At 49.5% G+C, this 27,268-nt stretch overlaps 1 protein-coding gene across 1 annotated transcript; it reads left to right on the top strand.

The window, feature by feature from the left end:
- Positions 1-6,113: 6,113 nt before the first annotated feature.
- UAP1L1 (UDP-N-acetylglucosamine pyrophosphorylase 1 like 1) lies at positions 6,114-25,483 on the top strand. The gene is made up of 9 exons (XM_049833264.1): positions 6,114-6,415; positions 14,218-14,422; positions 16,153-16,328; positions 17,419-17,591; positions 18,416-18,609; positions 19,450-19,590; positions 21,156-21,341; positions 22,093-22,159; positions 23,141-25,483. Exons 1-9 carry the CDS (start codon positions 6,139-6,141, stop codon positions 23,225-23,227), a joined length of 1,506 nt encoding a protein of 501 aa, XP_049689221.1. The 5' UTR covers positions 6,114-6,138; the 3' UTR covers positions 23,228-25,483.
- The last annotated feature ends 1,785 nt before the right edge of the window (positions 25,484-27,268 follow it).

The following is a 27,268-nucleotide window of genomic DNA, read 5'->3' as shown; positions in this document are numbered from 1 at the left end:
GCTCCGGCCCCCGCGCTCCTATTGGTTGGTGGTGGGAAGCCCCGCGCTCTCATTGGTTGGTGGCGGTCGGTCGCTCTGGCTACTGGCTGAGGGGGAGGACGGCGGTTTGAGTTCCACGCGGCGCCCGCCCCGCTCTCGTCCGGAGCGGGGGGTGGGAGCGGGGGATCCCGGTCCCTCCTCCTCCGGAGGGACCGGGACCCGCTGCTTCCCCCCCGCCCCCCCCGCCCCGGCCGAGAGCGAGGCAGGGTCAGGCAGGTGTCTCCTCCATCCCAGCGCCATCCGAGACCCTCCAGCCTCGGTAATGGCTCGGTGACCCCCGCCCGGGAAGAGCCGCGCTGGCCGGTGTCCATTCACCAGGCACAAATCCTCCTTTCCCCCAGCGCAGACACGTACCCGCTGCTCCCGCAGCCGCAAATCTCCTTATTTTACCGGTAAAACTTAGGGCACCACTGCCTGCGCCCAAATGCAATGGGTGCTTCTGCTGCCGGTGGTAATGAATAGCTTCAGACAGTGGGATTTTTGCACCTCAGAGACACTGTAAACTTGCAGAAAGGAAAGCAGCTCTCTTTTTAAGCAGATACCTGAAGACCTTACACCCCTAAAGACTCCAGAGCAAACGTGATTAGTGAACAGCAACAAAAAAAACCCAAACCCAGACATGGTGTTCGCTCTCACTGCCAGCTTTGCAAATGCAGCCAAGAAGTGTCAGTCCAGCTTCTCACCTTGTTGCGGTAGAGACGGACACGACAAGTAATAGATCACACAAAATGGCTACTTTATTGTTCTAACACACCTTTTTATCCCCTTCTTCAGAGTATGTGTTAGTATATGATTGGCTTAGTAACTAACAATTCATGATTGGTGAGTTTGTCAGGACGGTTCTTCTTATCACTATCTTGTTTTCGTACTGGTCTTCTCGGATCTTTCCAGACTTCTCAAGGATATACTACAAGCTGCTCAAGGTCGCGCTGTTCTCGAACTGTCAGGAATTCCGTAACTTGTTGCATCCCCCGACATCACCCAGGCAGCATTCCCCCAGGAGAGGGACGTATGGCTCTTTTGCGTCAGCACGGAGAGGTCCTGTGTGCTTGACTTGCCTGGTGCCACGGGGAAAGTGAGTGTTTACGGTGGGAATTGAGTCTGGGCATCCCAGTGCAGCCAGCAGGAGCTGGGGTAGGGGCCCAAAGGAACCATGGGCACAGACAAAGGAGGAAAAAATATATCAGTGCTGACAAACGTGAGAGAAACAGTTTTTTGGATCATATCTCTTATAAACTTACTATGAACTGGCATTGTTAAGAAAATGGGTTTCTCTCTACTGAAATTTGCTGTGTCTGTTAGATCCAACAGCATGTTAGCCCTCGTGAAAGTCACTGCCCTCCTCTGCAAACTCTCTCTGTCAGATGGTGCATTGCAACACAGCAGACTGCAAAGCCCTGGTGTCATGATTCCCATGTCACAGGCACCACAACTCGCTTGAGGGACCCTGGGCAGCCATGTACTGGCACCTCCAGAGCTGAGCCCCCATCCTGGTTTGATGCTCGTGATGCTGAGAGAAGAAGCGTCAGGGGGCAAGCGTGCTGGAGAAGGGTGATGGCCAGAAAGGGTGATAAGCCACTGTCTGGGTGCCCAGGGCATGAGGCTGCCTGTGCCACAGACATCTCCCTCTGCCACAGACATCTCCCTTTGCCCTGTGCCAGGGGTGATTTCCTTTAGCTCTGAGCTGACTTCAAAGGAAAGGGGTGGAAGATGTTTGGCCCTCAAGCCTTCCCATCCACATGGCCTTTCCTGTGCTCCCCTTGCCATCAGCTTCCCTGTCTGAGCCAGACTCCAGGTGCCTTCAGCACCTTGGTCCTACTTCTTGGCTTCTCAGCCCATTCTTGCCACTCCTCCACGGAGTTTCTCAGCCTTGTCAGACCCAGGCTGCCATGTAAATCAAGGCAGCCTCTGGAGACCCTCACTGGGCTTTCCTCTGTTAAGGACCTGCTATGGCTGGTCTCCTCTGTGCTATGGCTGGGCTGTTCACAGCCTGCTTTTCTTCAAACCATTTCTTTTCACAAATTTCGCGGACTTGTCCTACCTGTTTTGAGATATCTGCTTGCCTTAGCCATGTTTGATTGACCAGGTTCACACCTGCATAGGATACAGGGAGGATACAGGGAGAAGGAACTGGTGCATCACCCCTCCCCTTTCTGCTCCCGAAACAAGGCAGTGAATGTGACACTGTTCAGCTCTGGTAGCATCAGCACATAGGCTGTTTTGCTCAGCAAAGTCTAGCTAAATCTGCAGGAAAATGAGTTTTTCTCTAGGTTCCTCCCACATCTCTGGGCTTGCTGGAATAGCCAGGAATTATAGGGGGAATTCAAATTGACCTTAATGTCTCTTGTCCAATTTCCCTGCCGGGCAGGTCTGTCCCACCAGGAAAACAATCTGGAGATACCAGAAACAATTCCTGGACTTGACTGTCTGATGGTTCAGCTGAAATACTCTTGCTCCTCCATGTGGAGCTTTCTGCTCTGGCAATGGGGAGCTGGGACACAACTGCCCAGTGCAGTCACTATGCTTTCCATACCAAAGTGCCCGCAAGAGGCTGCCATGAGACAGGCCAAAGTTTTCATCCTCCAGCGTGGTTGGGTGAATGAGGTTAGGGAGATTTTGAAAATTCTTGGAAAAGGCTTTTTGGGGTTTTGTTTGAAGAGTTTATCTTGCGGCCAGCCCAGGCTCTTCTGACTGACAGAGCCATCTTTGTTTTTTTAATATAAACAACATAGTTATTCAGTTCTTCCTCCAAGGTACTGGGAAGCACCAGCTGCCATTCAAACCTGGCCCAACCCATCTCTCATTGCTGGCCTGCAGGCACTGGCAGTGACACTCACGGCTCTGGTGTGGTGGCACCCAACATACCATTGCCCCTTTCTGGGGAGGGCACAGGGTGTCTGATGTCCTCTGGAAGTCTGGTGGCAGGCCAGCATGTCCCACCAACCAGCGTTGCCACCCCTGGGAGGAGAGGCTGCAGTAGCCACACCAAAACCGCAGCAGGGCACTGGGGAAACAGGGTGCTGGTGGTGCAGACTAAGGCACGTTCCTGCATGACACTGACCATCTATGGGTGATGTTGGGTGACTGTGGCAGTAGATTAAGCCCCATGCTGGCTTCAGCAGCACGTAGGTGTTCACATGTGAATCCTGACTCTGCAGAGGACAGGCACAGGGTAACTGCAGCCATGAGGTTGTTCCCTGATGACTGTGTTCAAGCAGATGCTGTGAGCCTCTGCTGCTGTGTTCTCCTGGAGGAGAGCAAGGTCTGGTGGGGAACCAGCTGCATGTCTGTGGGCTCAGTGCCTGCATGCTGCTGCCTGGCATGCAGACCAGCCGGCACGGTGCAGCCCACCTCTACGTATTGCACTGCAGGCCAAAACAGTGCCGCATCCAAAGTGGGTTGGTCCCTGACCAGCGCAGGTTGCCACATGATACCCAGGAATGGTTGGTTGGGGCTTGGTTAAAACCAGACCAGGAGCTGTGCAAACAACAGTCCAGATGCCAAGTTCTGGTGCTCCCCGTCACTGTCCAATTCATTAAGTGCCATTGGTGTTAACCCCTTCTTTCAGCCCCAAAGCTGAGGGGGTGCAGGAAATCACTTCCAGTGGGGTACCAAAGTGTCAACCCAGAAATGCATCTGTCTCCAGGAAACCTCTGGGCAGAGGCTAAAAATGGCAAGGGGAGTGTGGTCAGGAAGAAGCAGCAGATTTTCCCTTAGGGAGGACTATCTTGTTTGATCTTCCCAGCTCTGAGTTGCCATTGTGTTTTCCACCTTGCTGCTCATGGGGCCTCTTGTGGACATGCTCTGTTTGCTTTGGAGGGGGTCAGGCGCTTCCCACAAAGTTACTTTTCTTTCCTCCAGACTGTTTTTTCCTGTCTGAGGGCAAGCAACCAGGAAGTCTGATGGCTGCCTGGCGGCTTGCTGGCTGTCATGAGGGCTGGGAGAAGGGCAGCGGGCAGGAAGCTAAAATAAGCTGTTCAGCGGGGTGGTGGTTTCTGCGACGTGCCTGGGTCCACAGACCAAGAACTTGTGTTGGTAGGAAATGGCAGTCACTCATGTCCAGTCTTACCCCCCTGGCCCCTCCACTGACAGGGTCTCAGCACAATGAGTTTAAATGTAGGGAATCATCTGGGGCTTAAATGGAAATGTGATAGATGCTGCAAGGCCTCTGATTAGAATCCATCTAGCAATTGCTCTGTCCTATTATAAATTCCACTCTGCTGTGGCTGATGAAGCCAGCTATCACAGGAGCAGCGTCTAACAGTCACGCCACAGCCATAAACTACCCAGCCTTTCATCTTATTCAGGGAAAGGCTGTAACACCGCATTTGTTTGGGAAACATCGGTGGATATGTGATATATTGAAGCCTGAAGCAGGGCTCTAAAAATAAGCAGCTCTGCCTGTCTCCTGGTAGCACATCTTGCCCTGATGGAGCAGTGTTTACCCTCTGCTTTTGGGTGCCGGTGCTTTTTTAATGTTGAATTTCCTGTTCCACCTGTGTGTTTGTGTTTCATTTGGCCCAAGTGTACCTCCTTCCTGCTCTCAGGTTGTCCTGCCTGATATATCTGATCCAACCTGCCACTGTTTTTATTGCTTTACAGAAGAAAATTTCTACCCACATGGGTGCGATGGGTTGTGGAATCAGCTCAGGGGACTCTGTGTAGCAGGACAAACCTGTTCTGCTGGATGGCTGGATTTGGGGAGTGGGAGCACAATCACCAGCAGCAGCATGATTCGCTGTGATTCTTCCAGGAGAACCGACATCCCACAGCTACAAGATCCCATGGCTATGTGCTGGCATTACTTCAATGCAAGGCAGCAAGGGCTGTCCGAGTTCTGCAGGAAAAGACAGGGCTGGATTTACAAGTTGGATCTGACACAGCCTTTTCTGATGAATAAAGGTCACTGGTTACGTAGGCATCATGTGTGTGGAAAGACCTGCACCCATTCACACACCAGGCAGGCAGGGAATGCAACTACGGCAGGGAGAGATTTTGTGTAAATGGGAGCAGAGCAAATTTTTGAAACCCCAAGCTTCTGCCTGAGCAGGAGCTGTGTGGAGTCACATAAAATAGGAAACAGAGTGTGAAACAGAAGCTTTGACAACTGTCAGGGATTCTTCGTGACCTGACCGTCACATGCTGATGGGGTCCAGCTCCCCAGACTCTGGTCACATGCAGGGAGGTAGCTGTGTCTGAGCAGCTGCCTGTCTGTCTGTCTGCCTTCTCATCTCCTTCTGCCCATCTGGGCTCTGACTGCGGGCAGGATGCCAGAGACAGGCCAATGGCTGGGACAGGGAGTTAGTGCCAGGCTGCCCAGCGGCAGGAGTCGACTTAATGTACCAGGGTCTTGGGAGCAGGAGCATAGGACTTTGCACTGTCCCACTCTCAGCAGCCTGTGACCCCACTGGGGGCGGCAGAGGAGGCTGGCTCACCGTGTGCCTTCTGACACCTCGTCACTGGCCCAGGCTTGGCCTTCGGGTTTTTGTGTCTAGTCTCTTCACTGCTGCGTCTCTGATGGGAAGCGGGACTTGTGAGCCGGGGGGGGGGCTGACCCTGCAGCAGGCATCACGGCTGGCGCGGGGCGGGATCCACCTACCTGCCTGCTGTGCTGAAGTGACCCCAAGAGCTCTTCCATACATCTGCAAGTGCGGGTGCGAGGAGAGGTGTGAGGCTCTCCCGCGTACCGAGGTCCCAGCGCCAACGCCCCCGGGGGCCCCGTCAGATACCCTCTCAGCAGCCGAATGAACGGCGCGGCCCACTGCAGAAAGGCGCCCTGGCCGGGTGCCACGTGCCCCTCCCGCACGAGGCTGTGGGCTGTGAATTTGGCCGAGGGCAGCCGGTCTCGCAGGGCAGGGCAGGGCAGCGGGGCAGGGCTCCCGCGGTGGCAGAGGACGGCGAGGTCCTGCGGGCCCGAGGGAGGGGCCGAACGCGGGAAGCGCACGTCGCACCGGGCGAGCGCGCGGGGCCGAGCGGGCGGGGCCGAGCGGGCGGCGGGCCGCCGGCTGCAGCTCTGGGGGGCGGGGCAGCGGCTCCGGGGGGCGGGCCCGCCCCTCGGGTCCGGCCCCGCCGGCGGGCAGAGGCCGGCGGCGCGGCGCCATGGCGCCGCCGGAGGAGGTTTGGGCGCAGCTGGCGCGATGCGGGCAGAGCCACCTGCTGCGCTTCTGGGCCGAGCTGGGCCCGGCGCAGCGCGCGGCGCTGCTGGCGGCGCTGCCGCCGGGCCTGGGCGAGCACTGCCGGCTGGCGGCGGCTGCCGGGGCCCGTCAGCGGGGACCGCCGGAGCGCCTGGACGGCCGGATGGAGCCGCTCCCCGGCCGGCTGCTGGGCAGCGCCCGCCGCAGCGGCCCCGCTGCGCTGGAGCGCTGGGAGGCGGAAGGTGAGCGGGGCGAGGGGCCGCCCGCCCCGTGCCGGGGCTGGGAGGGGGGTGTCCGGGGCTCTGGCCCTCGATTCGCCCCTCCGGCCCTCGCCCCTTCCGCCCGGGGGCCCCGGAGGGCGGCTGGGGCGAGGGCTGGAGCGGGGGTCGCGGGGGCGTCCGTCCCGGCGCTCCCGGCGGGTTGCTCGACGCGGCCCTCCTGCGGGTTGGTGCCAAAAGCATCGAGCCTTGTCCTAAAAGCCAGCCTACGCGGGCTTATAAACCGACGGAGCGTGGCCCGGCGCCAGGGGGAACGGGCCGGGCCGGCTGGATCCGGGCCTTGGCCGGGGCCCTGCCCCGCTGCGAGGTGCGGGGTGGGCCGTGCGCGTCCCGTCCGCATCCCGCAGAGCCTCGACCGACGCGGAGAGCGGGGCTGTTCCCGGCGGGATCCCCGGGGCAGAGCCCCATGCCCTGCGGTGTCACCTTGCGGCTGGCAGCCGTCAGCCTGTGCAGCGGCACCGTGTCTTGTCGGGGGTATGGTGTCGGGCAGTGGGGAGGTGAGTCCAAGCCAAGGGTGGCAGCGAGGCTGGCAGGGTGGGGAGAGATTTGGGGTTACGGCTGCACCGCCGGGCCCTGGGAGCCGGCAGCCGGCTGCCTGGGGTGCAGCAGGGTCTGTGGAGGTGCTTTGGGGCTGAGATGTTGAATTTTCACTCTTAGTTTTTAAATGCAGCGGGTGAGGCTGGAGGGTGTGTGGTGGCGGGACATGGGTTAACGCTGTGCCTTGCTGGTGGAGATGAAGTCACCGGGGAGGGTGGGAGCAGAGAATTTGAGTTGCTGCCAAAATAGTAGGGAGCTGCATCAGGGCACGTGGGCGATCTCCCAGAGTACTTAAGGATGTGAAGGCAGGTGGTGTGCTGGCGGGCCTGTCCAGGCTGTGCCACACGCAGTGCAGGAGGGAGGTAGGGTCTGGGAGCAGAGCAGGTGGGTAGTGTGGAAGAAGCCCAGGAAGGCCCAGCATCCAGGCTTTTTGGAGCCTGGTAGATGCTGCTGGCTTTCCCTGGTCACCCCATGGACGTGTGAAAGATGGGGGGGTGATGGGGGAGGTAGTGGCTGGATGTGGGGTGCTCTATTTATTTACAAAGGTTCAGATGTGTCTCCCCTCCTTCTTTATAAAATATAACAGCACTGTTAACAAATAATCATAACAAAAAAAGGAAGCCAGAAAAACCCAGCTGTGGTCGGAGAGACACTTGCCTATGTTGTGACAAGTGTGCGCACAGCCTTGACCTAAACCTGCCAGCAAAGAGGTGGGGATGGGTGGGCAGGGGAGTAAAAATTTCCAAACAAAAGCAAAAATAGAAGCGGCAGGGTCACAGGTCAGAAGAGCTTTTCTGCCGTGTCAGACTCCGCTGCTGGGGCTGAGCGGTGACAGAGGGAGCAGGAGGAAACTGGTGACCCGTGGGCCACATGTCACCATGTGCTTGATCCAGCCAGGGTTTCCACCAGCTGTGCTCACATGTCCAGCTGAGCAGAGGAGGGTGTCAGCACTCGGCCGGCACCACGGTGACCACCCAGATGTAACCGATGGAATGGTGGTCACTACCTCTTGCTTGAGGGTGTTGTGGTGAGGAGGAAGGGAACCCATGGATTCTAGAGGCAGATGGGTCTGTGTCAGGGCTGCGCATTTAAATTAACAATTTTACCAAACTAGGTCCTTTGTCTTCTGCCCTGCCAGGCCAGTGAGGAGCTGGCATATCTGCTTTGTGCCACCATCTGCAGCAGGGAAAGAAAGGCAAACTGTGCGGGGCTGGCCTTGCTTGCTGTGAGCAATGCTTGCAGGAGTCTAGAAGGTCTGGTGCATTTGGGACTGCCGGCACCATGCACAAATCACCTGTCCCTGAAGTCCGGATGGCCCTGAGCCACATCAGTCCTGCAGGCAGCGTTTATTGATTTCTACCAGAAGGGGGGGACGTGGTTCTTCTGATTCCCTTTGGCTTGTTAATGCTGGAGATGGGAATCAGCCCTTGTTTTTTTTCCCTGGGAGAGGGCAATCAGGAGTGAGACTTTGTGCCGCTGAACCAGGGCAGCACTAATGTGCCATGTGTCCCTGCGGACATGGCCTCATCCCTGGGAGCGTCTTTGTGCCCCTGCATGGCATTTCCAAGTGGAGCCAATGTTGTTGGTGCAGGCTTTGCAGGGATTGTGGGTCCCTAAGGGGATGCAGCGTCCGAAAGGCTCTTGTTTCCAGTGAGCTGCTTCTGGTGTTGAGCTGGACGAGAGCAGAGTGAGCAGTCCCAACCTGCTGCCCGATGTCCCCAAGGCTGCACAGCTGATACAGCCCTTGGCTGCAGGGTTGGGGTCACCCCTGAGCTGAGCTCATCTGTGCTCTGTCCGAAGGTGTCCGAGTTCCCAGCAGCTCCCACCTGCAGTGTGCCCTCCGCAAAGACTGAACAGCTGAAATGATGTCTCCTCCTTTCCCCTTCCCCCTTTTTTGTGATAAAAAAATCATGGTTAAAAGAACCAGGCAACTGTGTCTTGTAAACACCCAAGATACTTTTTAGTACTTAAAAAAAAAAAATAGTTAATAGTTTAAAAAAAAAAAGAAGTATCATTCTTATTGTCACTGAGATGACAAAACCTAGCCTGGTCAGACTTGCTTTCAGATATTAAATAAAAACATTAAACACAAAAATGTGATCGCATTTTCTAGGCAGCCTTAGGGATCATGGTATAAATCAAGCGCAGATGCATTTACATTCTGTAAATGTTTTATTAATGAAATCTAAGTCTTGGGCATGGGCCGCAGTGTAGCTCCCATTTCATCAGAGGGTTTGATGAGCCGTTCTGGTTATTTGACTGCCCTGCAGAATTGAGGATTTGGGATTTTTTGCTTTATTCTTCTCTTGCTGATTGCTGTTGTAATCAGGCTGATGCACCTGTTCTGCAGGAGAATTCAGTCTGTTCTTGCAAAATCAATCTGTTCTTCCTGCAAAATCTATTTTTGTTTTTTTTACTTTCTATGCAGAATGAGACTTACTGCAGCATTGGTGGGTATCTAACAGCCAACACATCTTCCTTTTTTTGTTTGGTTGAGCTGTTTCTGTTTCATATGCTGCAGAAGATAAGGTGGATGTTTTTTTAAGAGGGATAAATATTTCCATTTACTGCAGGAATGTGCAGCAAGATGAGTCAGTTGTTATGAACTTCAGTCATAAACAGTAGTTTTACAGTTGGGAAGTGAGAGCAGACCTACTTACTCAAATTTTTTGAGGATACTCATTTTCATAGCGACCTAAGATCAGAAACTTGGAAAAACTCTGTGGTGGTTGTAGGGTTGCACTGTAAATACTGGGAATGCCATAAATGGTGGGATAGGGAGTCCCCTTGCTGGGTTGTTCATGTGTGCCGTGGTCAGCCCTCTCCTGGGAATATGGCCCCATCAGTCTGCTGGATTTTGGGAAGAGAATGACACTGATGTTATCAGTGGTATTGCTTTGGACTCAGGTTCATCCTGCTTAGGTTGAGGTTTCAGTCCCCTCAGCGAGAGGCCCCTCTGGGAGGTGGGTGTAAGATGCCAAATCACCCTTGGGCAGATCCCACCCTCTTGTCACTGCATGGAAAACTTCTGAGAACCGCCAACTCCTCTGGGACATGCCCGTTTCAGTGGGGTGATGCCAGCCCTGGCACCCTTGAGTTGTGGCCAAGGATCACAGCCACTTGTGCTGGATGGTGCACAACAAAGTTGGGCCTCGCAGGCTTTTCTGATACAGCATTTGCTCCAGACCTTCGTGTGAGTGACGCCCCTTGGTCACAGTCTATTGCTGTGCATAAACCTCTAATCTGAGATCAGTGGGATCTGGTCTGTTGTATCAGGACCAGAGCGTGCATGTCAGTGTGAGCCTGGTGGTGCCATGGTGGGGATGGAGCGGGGCGAGTGCCTGCCTTGGTCCACTGGTGGATGAATCTCAGTTGCATCCCAAAGCAGTACCCCCTGTGCTGCAGCAACTGAGACCAGCAAATGCTGAGTTCAGACCTTACACAGCTTTGTTTTAAAGTATTAGCTCAAGCTGTTTCAGTTCTAGATTATTTAGTGTTTTTTAAAATGTTTTTATTGCCCATTTGAAACAGAACAGCTTGGAAGTGTCCTGCAGGGGAACTTTTTTAGATTTTTTTTTTTTCTTCTTTTTTCCTTCCCCCCCCCCCTCCATAAATTCTTCCCTCAATTTTTCTTTTTCCATTGGGACGTTTTGGGTCAGGTTTGGTGGAAGGAGCCCACCAGCCTTGCACAGTGCTGCTCCAGTGCTGCTCTGCTCGCATATGCAAGGCCAAGCAGAGAAGCACTCCCTGCCCCAGCCCTGCAGTAAGGCAAGGCTTAGGTAAGGATGAGCACTAATGACTACTTGGCTTTGGAGCATGGGGGAGTGCTCTGTGGCTGGAGGCAGTTGATGGAGGTAGGCAATGAATGTGCTGCAGCTGCACTGTGACTCAGTGCCTCGCTCTGCCTGGTTGGTGTTATCCATGCAGAATCCCTACCTGGAGCAGTCCTGAGTGGGATGTGGCTGGGTACTTTGATTTTACTAACCATGTGCCCTAGCCTTGGACTGAAGTTGAAAGCTGTTCAGATCTTTAGAGAGCTTCAGGTTTGCTTTCTTGGGGGACTGCTGGCCGCCTTGATGCTGGAGGAAGGTGGTGTTTCCTTTCGGGTTGCTGCCCTTGTGACCCTCCTAGCTGGTGCTGTGGGACACTGGTATGGCACAACTGGTGCAGTTGTGAACAAGCCCGGTATTGCTTGCATTCTGAGGAGCAAGTAGCTGGAGCCAACTGGATGGTGACATGTGTATCTCTCTCTTTCTCTCATGGTCTTTGCTCCTCTGCCCAGTACGATGTGCTCACTGGGCTTGCTGGCTCTCCACAGCTGCATGTGGCAGTCTCATGCTGCTGTCTGGTGGTACCCATTCAGCCCTTGGTGGCTGTGCCATGGTGACATTCAGAGCCCTTCCCATCGCCAGGTCTCTGGGCCTGTGTCCATCTGCTGGGGGTTTTAAATGTGGTTGGGAATCACTGGAGAGTGACTCATTCAGTGTTGTCTTTGGCTGTAGGAATGACAGCAAGTAAACTCTTGCCAGTGTTCATGGCCAAGGGCTTTTCTTTGCTCAGACACTGCTATTTATCTTGCTTTATGAGAGGCTTATAGTTACTGTGGAGAGGTCAAGATTAAGCTTGCTCAGGGATAGATTGACCAAGTGAGAGGCATTTCCTTGCAGAGCAGTGAATCAGCTCCCTGCGCTGGTTGAGCACAGCAGGACCATGACAGTCGTTATTCCTTTTCCTGGGAAAAAGCAGGGGAAGGGAATGAGCAGAATCTGTGCAACCACGTCCTCACTTGTGGTAATGCTCACTGCTTCAGCTACAGCCCTCGCTGTCCTCTCCCTGCCCTGCCCCAGGACAGGGAGTGGCTGCCATTTCAGAGTTACCCAAACCAAAGAGTTTGGCTTTGGCTTCTAACTGCAGTCGTTTTCCCTTCTTCTCCCCATTGGTAATTTTGTCATCGCAGCTGACCCCTCCACTGGCTTGTAATTCCTCCCTGCATCATCCTGCGGTCGTTGCTCCAAGGCACGGGCGCAAGCAGAGGCAATGGTGAGGCTTGTCCTGGCAGGGATGTGGACTCAAGGGCCAGCTGGGAGCCGAGCAGCCCCGGCTAGCCTGGTGATGAGCGGGCTGTTGGTTTGCTGAATCTCTTGTCTGTGTAGGGAGGAGAGAGAAGGCAAGGGAGAGGGGGCTAATAGGAAAGAAGGTTTTACCCAGGTTTGTGTTCCCCAGGGCTGTGTGGCTGCAGCAAGCCAGGCTTGTGTGCAAAAGCACGGGTCTCACCTGCATGCTTCCCTCCTGCACGAGTTTGCTGCCTCTGTGCCAGGTCCTGGTGAGGGGACAGCCACCACCTGAGCTGGGGCGCTGGTAGGCCTGGAGCCATGCTCCTGCGCCCCTTTGCTTGGGTCCTTCCCTTCTCCCATGATGCTGCTGTGTGCTAACAGTCTGTTGAGCACGCAGCGGCAAACTGTGCTGGGGACGGGAGCAAGTTATAGTGGTATAATTAATAACCAAGACCCCCGGCTTTGTGCTTTAAGTCTTTTGTGATGGGAAGTTCAGTAAAGATGCAGAGGAGCCAGCCACTAATTGCTTGTGTTTTGCTGCGTAAAATTAAGCTTATTCTATTTGCATTGCCATATAGTTCACCCAGTGCTATCGTCAGTGCCTTTTAAATTTTAAGCTTAAACCCATTCAAGCTTCCCCCTCTATCCAAGCACCTCCTGAAACTTTGAAATCCCAAGACTTCCACCTTCAGCACAGGTTTCCCTGTAGAGAGCTCTCCTAGTCCCACTTGGAGCATGAGGGTGGACAGCGGATCTCCAGAGGTGGCTTCCAACCAACACTTCAGCGGTTCAATGAACTCAAAAGCTCGCTCTACAGCAAAGCAATGGCAGAGCTGCATAACTGGCTTCCTTCAGTCTGCTTGAGTGGGCATTACCAGCCTTTTTGAAGGGGTATATTTAGGCAGAAATATTGTATTACTGCTGTGGTGGGACTGAAACTTGAAGTAAATAGGATTACCACAGTGTCATGGATGATTTATGTCTGGTTTTATTGCTGAAAGCTAGAGTTTTGAACGGAATTAAAACCAAGCCAGGTTGTTAGAGCAGCAATTTTCCCTCTCTTGCTTATTTAAACAGCCAATTATTTAAAGGTGAGCATAAAAACAATCCCATTTTCCTTCCAATTCAGTATCTTTGGTCTTTCAGTCAAGTCAGGAATTTTTTAGTCCCAGGTGTGGTTAAAGTTGGGTGTTTGTCTTCTCCTTGGAGGTTGGGGTGAGGCATGGGCAGTCCTGGACTGTGGGGAGCAGTGGCAGGCTTGGCAATATGCGGTAGGTTGCAAAAAGCTCTGATAGCTACCGTACAGCAGCAGAGCTGTGGCTTTTGACGTGGGCAGTCCCAGAGCTCACTGCATTCCTGGAGGAATGCAAAGTGTTTCATGAGGAAAAATCTTTCTCATGGTTGTCAGTCATTACTGTGATGCTGGCTTGAGAAAAGGCAGGGAACAAAGACTGTGAATGAGCTGGGTGTTTATTATGTGGTCTGTTTCTTCCCCAAGGTCTGGACTTCCCTGGTTTGTTGGGAGAAATGATATTGGTTTTAATTAGATTGTGGGAGTTGTGGCTTCTGTAGGCTTGGCTGTGTTATTTAGTCCTGACTGCAGCCGAACAGAAGCTGGAGCACAAGTGCAGCTAGTTGATAAAGGCAGATTCCAGAAGTGCCAATGCTTTGCTGAAGATGACAAGACTTCACTTCTTTGGGATGTAGAAATGTTGGTGATAAGGGATCTCAGGAGGTCTCTAGTCCAACCCCTATTTGGAACAGGACCATACCCAGCCCTAGGTCAGGTCAGCTATGGCTTTATCAAAGTAAGCCTTGAAAACCTTAAGGAACATCCCCCACCTCTCTGGATATCTTTTCCAGTGCTGAACCACCTTCCTGGTAGAGTTTTTATCCTAATATCCAGTTTGAACCTTCTAAGCTGCAACTCATGGCTGTTCCTGTTGTTACACCATCCGCTGCTTTAGTTGAGGAAACTGCTGCATCAAAGAGCTGAAATTAATTTTTTCATATTGCGTGCAGCATTGTATTTCTCTCTGAGCTGCCAGCAGTGGGCATTGAACTGGCAGCTTCTGGCTGTTGCCTAAGCTCTGCAGAAAGGCTCAGGAGAAGCGCATGCGGTGTTGATTGCTTTTGTGATTCTTATGTTCCCTTGGGGTTCTTTCTCCTGTTCAGGCTTGCATCAGATCTCGCAGAACAAGGTGGCAGTGTTGCTCCTGGCTGGAGGACAAGGAACTCGCCTGGGAGTGAGCTATCCCAAGGGCATGTACAACGTGGGGTTGCCTAGTGGCAAGACCTTGTATCAGATCCAAGCAGAAAGAATCCGCAAAGTGGAGCAACTCGCTGGCCAAAGACACCACTGCAAGTGTGCTATCCCCTGGTAGGTGATCTGGAGCCACAGACCTGCTGTGCAGGCGTCTTTGCGTTGCAGTCTTGTCTACATTGTATTCTAGAAGCACTTTGCTGGGTGCTATGGAGACATGTCACGGGAGAGCCTTTTGTCAGCAGGATTTGTGATGCCAGCAGCGGGAGGAGGGTGCACAGGGACAGGAAGTGGCAGGTCTGTGTCTGCAGACCTGAGGGACTGAGCACTGCACTTGAATCACTGGCTGCTACCCTAACTGCTGTACCAATGCTGTCTTTTCAAGCATAGTCCCTGACAACACTGTAAACAATGCTTTTCAGTGCCTGTTTCAGATGCTTCACAGAAGATTTTATCTGTTTGTGCTGTGCTTTCTCAGGTTCCTGCAAGGAGGGAGAGATTGCCTAGAGCTCACCTTCCAAGACCCTCTGCCTCCCCTTGCCCACAATTTCTGTCACAGCAGAGAAACGCTTCCCCTCGCAGTAATAAACGCTTGTCGTGCTCCATTTTCAGGCCACCTCCTGCTGTAGTTGTTGACAACTGGCTGCTCTCTCTCCTGGCTGCTCCTAGCTTTCAAAAGGCTTCAAAAGAGACTAGCTCTGTGCAAGGAGCAAAATATGGATACCCTATGGGATGTGGTGGGTGAGAGAGGGGAAGGCGCTGCAGCATGCTTCTGGGAATGTTTTCTGCTAAGTGTTCTTCATTAGACTATGAAGAGATACCTTTACGAAACCACTGTCTGGTCTAAGCCAGGGTTTGGGAAGAGTGAAGGAGCAGGTGTTCAAGGTCTTCAAAAGACAAGCACATCATTTTACAGATTGGAGATCAAAGGTGATTTGAGTCTGTATCGTGTTTCTTTCTGAAGCCATGCATGCCTGCCCTGAATTGCAAATGCCCCATCCCTGGTGCTGCTGGAAGCCAGGATGGATTATTCATAGGATGCAGCATCTGCTGATAATGTTTACAGTTCCTCTCCCTGGGTTGAGGATGCAATTGGCTGCTGCAGTACATCAGGGGTCAGGCTATGCTGTGCTGCAAAGATGTAAGTTGGGGTGTGTGTGAGGTCCAGTCTCTCTTGTGCAAGGGATTGATTCCTCTGGCGTGCTGGCAGAGGACCCTGTATATACATGCCCTGTATGGCAATAGCTGTTGGAGAAGTGCTTAACAGGTAGATGATGAAGATGGCTTTTAGCTACTGTTGAAGGAAGAAATATAGTGAAGGGAGGGACAGCAGCAATGTGGAGCTGGAAGGAGAGGAGGGAAACAGAGAAACTTAAGAACAAATCATGCAGCCAACATTTGAAAATGCTGCTGTTTGCCTTGGCACAGAAGAGGTGCTGGCAGACTGAGCTGCTGGGTATTCGCAGCTCATTCTCAGCACCTTGTGCTGGTCAATGCTTCTTTAAACACTTAATGTCAGTTTGAATCTAGGGTGAATGAGGCTGTTGTACTGTCCTTTGCCTTGTTTTCCAGCTCATCTGAATATCCAGATGTTGTTCACATTTAGGGAAAGGCTTTTCTGTCCTGGCTGGAGCTAAGCCTGTAGGGAGTATCATGCACAAGACCCTGTGCAGCCTTCCTGTGGGATGAGTTCTGGAGGAGGGCTCTCCTGCTTAGTTGCATACTGCAGGATACTGTAGTGTCTCTCACTTAACACTCTTGGGTTTCCTCGCTTCTGTGTTCCATTTGTAGGTTTGTCTTTCGCTTGTGCCTTTCTTGCTCATTGCTCAGTACCCATTCCTATACAGGTACATCATGACAAGTGAGTTCACGCTGGGGCCAACAGAGGAGTTCTTTGTAGAACACAACTACTTCAACCTGGACAGATCCAATGTGGTCATGTTTGAACAGAGAATGCTGCCTGCTGTCACCTTTGATGGGAAGGCCATCTTGGAGGAGAAGGGGAAAATTTCTATGGCTCCAGGTACCCCGCTGTTCACTCTTACATGGTACAGTAACATAATATGTGTTGATAATTGATTGCTACTAGCCATCAGCCAGCCTTGGCACACGGAGCAGTCTTTGGAGGTGAGTGTTAATGCTTCTGATTAGTATGGGAGGGTTCAGTTAAATGTTTCAGTGTGGTAATCGAGAGTGGAGCAATCTCTGTTTAGTTCTTGCTGGAGATTTGCCCACAGCACATGGTTTTTGTCTAAGCTTGGGAGGATTGGCAGGATTAGGAGTGGTACAGCTTCAGGTCAGGAATAACGTGTTGGCAAGGCTGCGTGTAAGGTCCTTGGGGTGCTGCCTCCCAGGGGTGAAGCTGTCAGGAACTGGGCTCCCATTCAAGGCTGATAGCTGGAAATGGGTGAAAAAGCAGGAAGAAGGTTAACTCTTTCCAAAATGATTGGAATGTCTTACCTAGTAAAGTTCTCCTCTTAACCTGGACATGGTAAGAGACTCTGTGAAGGCAGCCTGGTCAGGGCCATATTGCAGTGATGCAGTTTTGCGGCTGCAGAGTGGTTTTCCTGAGCTGACGGGTGTCAAAGCAGGAACCGTGAAAGGGTTATCTGTGATGAACAAATGTGCAGGTGTCTTTTGTGCAGCCGCAGTTCAAGCCTTTAAAAAGGCTTTGGGAAGTTGTGGGGGGAGTATAAACTGAGAATAAGATTTATTTTAGTCTTTTTCTCTAAGCTGAGTTTTAAATGTTTTTGCTCTGCACTGGAAGACAAGAAATGTAACAAGCTTTTCCCACCCTCTGCATAATGTTTTGTCCTTTAGTGTTTTCCTTTTGAGGATCTTACAAGTCTTCATAAAGTCTTGTAATGCTTCTCTGTGAGGCTGGTCCCTGTGGTCCCACTCTGCAGGTGAGGGAGGTGAGCTGTGGAGGCTAACAGGCTTGCCTGAACTGTGTGGCAGGTCTGGAAATAAAATCTGGTAGCACTGACTCTTGGCTAGAAAGCATTCCCTGCTCTGCTGTTAAAGAAAGTTTGTTCAGGACTTTCAGCTTTTGCTCTGTTAGCTGCAAAACCCCACTAATTAGCCATGGCATTGTCTTTTCTCTTGCCTTATAGATGGCAATGGTGGCTTATATCGAGCTTTGGTGGATAACAAGGTCTTAGATGACATGAAGCAGCGTGGAATCCAGTATGTCCATGTATACTGTGTGGACAATATCCTCGTGAAAATGGCAGATCCAGTCTTCATAGGCTTCTGTGTTTCCAAAGGGGCAGATTGCGGTGCAAAGGTGAGGCGGGAGTAACACTGGGGCATTTCCCCACAGGGAGTTAAGGTCTGATTATGCTTGGAAGCTGCTGGCTAGGCTGAGCTTAGATGAACCAGGGTGTTCAGACCTCTCTCCAACAGCGGCTTGCTGCAAGCAGATTTAGAGGAGCTGCTTGGTGCCTGCATTGCATTCAGAATCCCTACCTGTGGGTGTCCTCCTCCACTCATCCCAGAGTACTGTGGAAAATTAACTTCAATTAGAGCAAGGACTGTAACTGCACAGGAAACTACAAGCTGGAATTGCTTCCCCTTTATGCCCTGCCCTTTCTACAAAGGCACTTGGGCTATCTAGAAGCCATATTGGACTGGGTTGTGTTTTATAAATGCACCTTTAAGTCTAATGGAAGCATTTTTTCTTCCTCACTGGGGAAGATGGGGAAAGCCAAACCAGCCTGGTTTTGTCACCCTAAACCAGCAGGTGCCTGAGGAGAGATTTATATTAATCATTAACACTGTTCATGTGAACAGGGAGCTGAAGGCTAAAGCTGCAAACATTTTTCATTTAATGCCAGGTCCCAGTCCTTGATAGGAAAAGTGCCCCGCAGTATGCCAATTTCTTTTAACTGGTTTGTCTTCTGACCAACCGCACAATTAAGCAGTCAAGTACGGGTTTTTTTGCCTGGTTTTTGGACAAAATGTGCCTCCACCCAGCAGTGCCCGGCCCGTGCTCCTGCGGTGCTGGAAGATCAGCATGCAACAGTCCTGTAGGATCGTTTGTATGTGGGAGTTGGAATAGTGCTGGGATTTTCTTCCTTTTTGTCATAGCACTCTGTCCTGTGGCTGCAGGTGGTGGAGAAGGCCTACCCCACAGAGCCTGTTGGGGTGGTGTGCTGTGTGGATGGGGTCTACCAGGTGGTGGAGTACAGTGAGATCAGCCTGGAGACTGCGCAGCAGCAGAGTCCTGATGGGGGACTGATGTACAGCACTGGCAATATCTGCAACCATTTCTTCACAGTTGAGTTCCTGGAGATGGTGGCCCAGTAAGTTCCAGCAGATCTGCTAGGCAGCTGTGCAGCCCAGAAATGCCTCCAAGAGTGGGTGTTCCTGTTTCCCACTCTGTAATTTCAGTTATGGATACCTCCTGCTCTGCTCTTTACTTCCTCTCTCCTCTGAACAGTTCAAAACAGCTGTGTCCCCTTTCTGACAGCCCCAGCGTGCTCTTTGGGCCTTACCTGGTGAAGAGGCTGTATGCTTTGCTGTAGCTAAATTGGTGAAGATAATAGCAGTGCATGACCTTCCTGGGCCTGCAAGGGTGAGCAGCCACGTGGGCTGCAGTGTGGTCAGTGATGTGGTTGGTGATGCAGCCCCACACTGAGGATTTTCAGTGGGAATGTCACCCATGCCATCCCTTCGGACAATAGAGGTTGGGGGAGAGGGTGAAGCGGGGGGAAGACCCTGCTCCTTGGTGTTGGGAGATGGGATGTGATGCTGGGCATTCAGTGAGCAGCTGTACAACCTTCCTGAAGAGCTTGATCCTTCCTTGTGTGAGGGATCTGCTCTGCTCCATTGTCATCCTGGTCAAATAACAATTTCTGTTACCTTTTTTTACCTCTGCCTGCAGTTTCAGCTCAACACTAGGTCCTCCCTCTTCCTCTTGGTTTACATTGTCACGTCCCACTGGTACAGGGAGTGCTGCTGGCTGGGATGCTCTGCTTAGTGAAGTGTTTCCTGGATGTGACTTGGATCAGTTTAGAAAGAGCAACACCCACAACAGTTGAGAGATGACCCAGAGCAGTAATAAGCCATCTGCTTCCCAGAAGTGTACTACTTTTTAATAAGTGCATATGTAATAAGTGAACTTGTTTCTTCTCCTTTTGCAGGAAATATGAGCCACAGCTGAGGCATCATGTAGCCATAAAGAAGGTGCCCTACATTGACGAGGAGGGAAATCTGGTAAAACCGCTAAAACCGAACGGGATAAAGCTGGAGAAGTTTGTGTTTGATGTGTTCCAGTTCTCTAAGTTAGTGGCAGACATGATTTAATTTTTTTCCTCCCCTTCTCAATGTTTGTTTGAATGACTGTAGGTTGTAACAGGCATTGCCAGGGAGCACGTGGTTTATGGGTGGCTTGTTAGAAAGGCTGTTGGATCTTCACCAAGCTCTAACACAACAGTAACGCTGCAGGCTCCGAGAGGTGTGGTCACGGGGTGCTCAGCAGCAGCCAGACTTGCTCTGACTGTGCTCCCAGAGCTGTTCGTCCTGCTGAAGATGTGTTGGCTGGCCTGGCCACTGCCAGCCCTGTGAAAAAGAAAAAAAGGAAGTCGAGCACAAAGCCAACAATTTAATACAAGCACATGTTGGAGTATTCAGACTTGCAAAAACAGGGTCTTTCAGAATTGTGGCTTCCATGGCAACTGCAGCTCTGGTTACATTTTTGGTGTGTGTTAGCCAAGGCTCCGCTCACATCCTTTGTGCAGGTTGCAATGGGTTGCTTAAGCACCATGGGGCCAGATTACTGTTGCTGTGGGAACTGTCAGTGTTGATTTGCCAAGCTCTAAAACAGCTGAGAGCGCTGTGCTATAGTGTTAGTGCAGTCAAGGGTACTTTGTGTTTAGGGAATGTGGGATTTTAATAATTTAGGAATTTAGCATAAGTGTTCTTATAAAATCTATTTTCCGAGGTCTTGAATTCAGCAGTAAAGATTCTGGTTTAGGCTTAAATAAATGGCAAAAAGATACCTCGGGCAAACTGAATTAACTTTGGAGACAGTACTTTTCTTTTTAGAGGATTTACTTTAGGATAGAGAGCTCAAGGTTTGAACCATTCTCCATTTCCTGACATGCATTCAGTAAAGAAATATCATATTAAAGGCAAAACCACTGTGACGAAAACAGTGCTGACTTCGGAGCTTTGAAAGGACTCATTTGCAAACACTGATTCCTTGTGCTTTTTTAGTAGTACTGCAAAAACAACTTGGCAGCTGCTCTTCACCTGTGAAATGCAGAACCACACAGATGCTGCTGTAGGATTTTTTAATTTGCATTCCCATTTCTGGTAAACAGCTGTACTTAACATTCAGCTGTGAATCCTCCCATATTGCTTGTTCATCCCTGGGAACTGGTGTCCTCAGTTGATCTTTGCCTACGGACTCCCAGGTGGAGTGGCCATTTCTTGGAGCCAGGGGTGCAGTGCTCTGAATTGAGGCACACAGGTTGGCGCTGTGTTTGAGCTCTCCATCCTGCCATGCTCTTAGCTGAGATTTTTTGTCCACAAGCCTCCCAGTGCCTGGAGAGGTTTCTGTGGGATCTCTGCAGAACTGTTGCTTTTCCTCACCTGTGCACAGCTGTGGAGGGTTGTGAGGCTGATGTTGTGTTCCCAAAGAGACTGGGTTTTTTGTATTTTTCCATTATATAGCCCTGGTACTTCTTTGCTCTTCAGATGGGAGGTGGGCTTTCCTTAGCTTGACTGCCTCAGGCTGCATACATCGCTGTTCTTAAAATATATATATGAAAGCTGTTGTTGCATCAACAGGGCTGATGGCTAGCTTTGTTTTTCATTATCATTGTTTTCTCCTCTTTGCTGGTAGGAATTTTGTGGCGTTTGAAGTTTTGAGAGAAGAGGAGTTCTCGCCACTAAAAAATGCAGACACAGCTGACAAAGACACTCCTACCACTGCTCGGCAAGCCCTCTTGGCCCAGCATTACCGCTGGGCTCTCAAGGCTGGGGCCAGATTTCTGGATGAAAATGGTTGCAGGATACCAGAGAAACGCAGGTATGAACCTCTGTGACCTTCTCCATAGCTTCTCTGCCTGTGGCTGCCCAACCATGCCGGCTGGCTAGTGGCATGTACTGTGCTCTACAAAACCAGGCATTAGTTTGATCACAGGGTGACTCGGCATGATTTTCGTTCAGCTGTTGTTTTCTGAACATGCAGAGTAATGTCTGTTACAGCTCCTGCTCCATTGGTGATTGTGAGTGCACAGTGCTCTGAGATTCCTGCCCTGGGGGTCATGAGTTGACTCCTCCTGTAGCAGCTCATTAGGCAGGGGCAACCTTTTCCATCATTCCATCTGGATTTAGCCAGCCCAAGGAATTGTAATTTGTAGTACTCGGCAGCTTTTCTGAATACAGCCCCAGTGCTTAAAGCCCAGCAAGATTCTCAGGTGGGATTAAGGATCAGCTGTTGTAGCAATTACCGATTCAGATACTCTTGCATCACGCTGAATGGGAAGCTGCTTTTCCTCCATGGTGCTATTACTTCATCAACTCATAGTTTAATAAACCCACAAGCTGTTCATTTTACTTGAAAAGCATCTCTATAGAAGTGATGTTCTTGTTTTGATGAGAAATATTTAGGACCTGCTAATTCCCTTTTATTTTCACACTTTGTGTTCGAATAACGTCTGGTGCATGTGAACATAACAAATGTCTTATCCTTCTGGATATCCTGTTCTTGATCTTTCGAAGAAGATGCACTGTTTTTTAAGCATAGCAGGAAGTTAATCCTGTGTTCTCTTCTCTAGTCTCTCAGGAACTGAAGATCCTCCGGCTGTGTGTGAGATTTCTCCATTAGTGTCTTACTTTGGAGAGGTGAGAGTAACTATCGATGCAGGTATTTTTAAGAGTGCAGGTATGCATCTGATTTTCTTCCAAACACAGGGGATGTCTTTAGCCTAGGCTTGCTGAGAAATGGTAAGATCAACAGAACTAGGACTTGGGCTCTGTGTTACGTTCGTGGTTCTGCTATGGTTTATTCTTCATCAGTTTGTTCACTCTCAGTTTTAGCCATCTGTAAAATGACATTTGCAGTGAGGCTGCACAGTTTCATTATGACTCACAAGTACTTTGAGATCTTCTGAATGAAAAGTGCAGAATATTCAAATTACAGAATCCATGGGGTCACTGTATTCAGCTGTGTGCTAATTTGTGCCTGTCTCCCACAGTGAGTGAATACTGAATGAGAAGTGTGATATGTGCATTGGCTTTAGAGAAACCACATCTTAGTTTTCTTAAGCTTGTCCATCTGAAAATAATTGGTCCTGGGAAAGCTGCTTCCATTTAGTAGTGAGAAGAGGAGCTTCCCTGTGTTGGACATACAGGGTGAGAAATAGTCGATTGCAGGAAGATATGTGGGCCCTGTGGGGAAGGGCATTCATAAGACTTGACATCTTTGCTAGGTTTCCATGTGCAGATAGTGAACTTATTGCAATCGATGCATTATAAGAACAAAATGAAAACAAGGCAATTTAAGTTGACTTTTCTTTGCTAGGGTTATTCTAATGTGAGTTAAGGATACATCTTCTCATGCCTGCCCCTCCCCAGGAAGCTTGTTTCTGAGATCCATTGTTTTACAGTTCATCGGTGCCTCTCCTTCATGAACGCCAGGCTTGGGGCTGAAATGCTTTTCATCTCTGTCACTGTAGAAACTATTGCTGTTGTCTGTCCTTCCCATGACCTTTTAACTTTGGGTAGTCAGTGGTTCATTGAGGACATTACGTAGACTTAAAAATAGTGCGGGTAACCAGTCTGATGCATTTACAACCTAACAGTGCTATTTTCACATGTTCTCAGGGCCTGGAAGCGTACATGAAGAACAAAGACTTCCCTTCTCCCTTTGTCCTTGATGAAAACAAAGCAGAAATGTTAGGAAATTCATGAAGAGGAGGGAGGCCTTTCCCCCTCAAATCATATCTGTCTGTCAGATCCATTATAAGAACTGACATTACTAAAATGTCAGCTATGAAGTGTGTTATAAAAAAATTGCTTTGCAGTATCAGATCAATGCCAAATCCTTGCAGCAGTTGTGTTTACACACATGTGCATGCTCACCAGTTCTGTTTGATAACTATGAAGGCTATGCCTTTTACCTCAGTCTGTTTTGTAGACTTGGATGTGAATGAAGATTAATACCTTCCTGGTACAAAACAGATCTTATATTTCTTATTTGCTGTGCATACTAACATGTAGAAGGGCCAGTCAGGGCCTAATAAATCAGATTTGCATTCAAGAAGATTAAATCTCTTCAGTGCCTTGTTAGGTATCTTGTTTGTGCTGGTGGGGTTGGTTGGGGTTTTTTTGGTTTTGTTTTTAAATTGTGTGAACAGCTGAAGAATCAGTTTGATCGTCTTTTCCCTAATCTTGTGGTGGTTAGAAGATCCAATTCAGCAATTGCATCCTCTAACCAGATCATACAGAGGAGTCTGCTGTAGGTAGGGATGCCACTGTGCATAAGCATTGCAGGTTTGGACTCCAAAGCAGAACAGACTAGTTTGCATATCTAGGCTTGCTGGTGCCATTCCAAGAAAACATAAGTAAATATGCAGCTTAGACTGATTGCTTTTTACAGCTGTAGTGACCTGGGTTTTTTTAATTAAAAGAGAAATGAGAAACTTTTTCACAACAACACTCTGCTCTTCCTGTCTATAACAGACATTAATTTTACTTTTCTTTTTTCTGTTTAATGTATACCATATCCCTCAAAGGGGACTCCTTTAAAGTACCTGAAAGTAATAAGAGGAACAAATCCTGATGGTAGAATTTAATGCTTAACCAAAACTAAAAAAAGACTTAATCCCAGCATAACCAGTGTACACAGTACAACACCAGCCTCTGCTTCTACAGTTTCTGGCCAGGTAGTTTTCCAGCACTCTTTCACTTATGAAATAATTCTTTAGATGCCTTCCTTTTAAAAATATTACTAAACGTAATGTAAAGTGTCAGCTAATTAAGGATGCTAATTGCCAGAACATATGTAGCATGTGAACTCAGCCCTGGCTGAGGGAATCCAGGGTGGCCGTGATCCATTAATGATTGTTTCTGTTCAGCCTTTGGACACTGCCCCACCAACCTCATGCCAGGCGGGCACCTGCCTGCTGCAGAACCTGTGCTGAACACACCAAAGTTGTTTCACCCTTTGTGAGGATGCTTCAGGTGCACTGCTGGGTGGCCTTTGCTTGAGGAGCACTGTAGACGTTTTCCCCAAATCAGGTGTTAAGGAAGGTGGTGAGGGAGATGCCTCATCTGGAATGTTATTTCATGCATTTGCTTCTACTGGTGATGCTATTTTATTAAGCATAAATCTTTTAAATAACTTAAGTGGCTTTCTGTAATTCCTGATTTGAAGCTGTATTCAGAATGTTGGGGAAGTATAAAAATGGCTTTGAGAGTAAATACAGTTTGTAAGTAGGCTCATGTTTTCCAAAGAAAGCATCTAAATGTCAATGGCAGAGTTTTCAGGTATAAAGTGTATCTGCATGCATGTAAGTAATGAGCCTTTTGCCTGTGCAAACCAGCTAATGACAGGTCTGATTACCTCAGTTTGCATATGCAGCCAGTAATTCCCATTTTTAGTATAAATGAAGCATTTGTCCTTTACACTCTATTCATGTGGGTTTTGGGGTTTTTTTTGCATAGTGTATTATGGGTCATTCCATTCCTGTCAGTCAAGTTTTATATCTGGGAACAAATTGTGTTGTATCTTTGTGAGTATTGCTTGTTGATTCAGGCACACGCTCGTTTTAAATTGCACCCTGCTTTATAAAGAAAGGATATTTCTTTTGCTCTTTCTTTAGTTCATTCTCTTTTGAAACTTCAGTTCCCATGTGCTTTAATCGTGTACACTGAGCTGCTGACATGGTTTTTAAAGGTTGTTTTCAAGAAGCTGAATTAGAACGTTGAATGCCTTGTCTGTTGGGTCTTTTTTAATGACTTATCACATTTTAAACTGGAACATAGGAAGAATTTTGAGAGAACTTTAAAAAAAAATAATAAATCTGTCCTGTATGTAACAAAGTAATTCTAGTATGCATTATGAAATGAAAAAAGTGTACCTGAAACAAAGGGAGGTCCCATAGTACTCCAGAAAACTTTGGACACCTAAGCATTTTTATAATAAAGATGTTACTGTGATTTCTATGTGTCCGTCTGTTTCTTGTCCATGAGGAAAATACACTTGTCTTTGTCCCTACACATCATGGGTGTTGTCACCACAGCTGCAGGACACTGAGCCAACAGTGTCACAGATGGCATGGCTGGAGGCTGCAGTGCCCATGCTTCGGATGTACAGGGGCACGTGGGACTCTGCAGAGGGTAATTCCTGAGGGGGTTGACACTGTGGGATGTATTTTCTCATCAGAAAACAGAAGACTCTGTTCTTGCCTGCAATCCTGTTAATATTTTTTTTTTTTCAAGCTTTTCAACTCAGTTTACTGAGGGGAGGGAGTTTAATTGTGGATGGTGTGTGTTTTTCTTTTATTTAAAGTAGATTTGAGTGATCTGGATCTGAGTCAGCTTTTTGCAGCTGTTGTGTAGGTAATGAGCACTCACTGTAATGCAACTTTTGCTTGGTTTCCCATTGATAGGCAGTTTTTAAACAGGGCTCTATTTATAGAACAATCAGTAGGGGAGGTTAGTAATTTTTCACAAATGACAGATAGTCCTTCATTGGGGGTTTAGTGCTGAACCCAGCAAAGGTCAGAAGTAGATATTCTTCCTTCCTTACCTATTTCACCCCATGTTTTTCTCTTGGCACTTGTGTGAAGGCTGCTGGGTTTTTTAATGTGTTTTTAAGCTACATGAATCGCTAATAAATACTAAAAATGAATGCATGCTTCAGGCTTCTGTTAAATTGTTCCTCTGCTTGTTTGTGCGGAGTGTTCATATCTAACAGAATTGTTTGCTTGCTTAGATTTTTAATCATGAAATGCTCAAAAAGACACCAAATTTTCAGTTTTATCTGGAAATCTAGTGTGAGGTGGATTCCAAATGTAAAGGCTCAAATGATGCACATTAACTGCATAGTTAGGCACAGCTGGAGGTGAATTCAGTGCCAGTAAAGTAGTAGTCTTAAAGCAGCTGCTTCAATGCCTTCTTTTTCCTGTTGGACTACATACCTGATCTAGAAGTAATGGTTATTACAAAACCATGAAGTTGTGGCTCTAAGTGTGTACATCACTAAACAGCGCTCTTCCCTGTTCCTCTACACTCACTGATAACGTCCCTCCTCCTCCCAAGTGAAGATGCAGAGAACCATTTGCACAGAGAGTGACGAAGGGCTGGGGGTCCGCGGAGAAGCAGGTGAGGGAAGGAATTGTGTGGGACAAGTGGATCCTGCTGAGTACCGAAATTTGGTGCCAGATCTTATGGAAGGGTTTATTTACACAACCGCTGAAGTTGCTTTTCACCCACTCACACACATCCTCTCACAGATTTCAGTTGTCTTACTCTCAGACCCGTGTTGTCTGCCCAGGACTGTGTGTGTGTGATGCAGAGGACAAGGGATGCCGGCTGTCATGCGTGTCTCAGGTTCTCACTGGCAGGTGATAATGACATCAGACAGCTCTTCTCTGTCCTCTGGGAATCAACAGTTTTGGGGGGGTTTTCCTTTGCTGTGCTTGCCTTCCTGGCAGGCTAGCAGGAGGAGCAATGGTGTCTGTGGTGCATCCTCCTCTTGTCGGGGTGCAGTGTCTTCTGCTGTGTGGCTGCTGCTGTGGCTTACCAGAGCATGGTTCTCCAAGCTAGATGGGAGCTGCAACTTCCTGAGCTCAACAGAGGGGAGCGCTCAGACCCTTCCCTTAATTGTCGTTGAGTTGTTTTACGTGATGACATCCCACATTCACACCTCCCTTTATGTTTCTTTCACCCCAATATTTCTGTGACTGGTCTCTATATTATAGTCTCACAACACAGGAAAAGTGAGGA

The sequence above is a fragment of the Accipiter gentilis genome, chromosome 29, assembly GCF_929443795.1.
Source record: "Accipiter gentilis chromosome 29, bAccGen1.1, whole genome shotgun sequence".
In the NCBI taxonomy this organism is placed as follows: Eukaryota; Metazoa; Chordata; class Aves; order Accipitriformes; family Accipitridae; genus Astur; species Astur gentilis.
The sequence above is the reverse complement of the archived record's forward strand: the minus strand, read 5'-3'. Positions and strand labels throughout refer to the sequence as shown.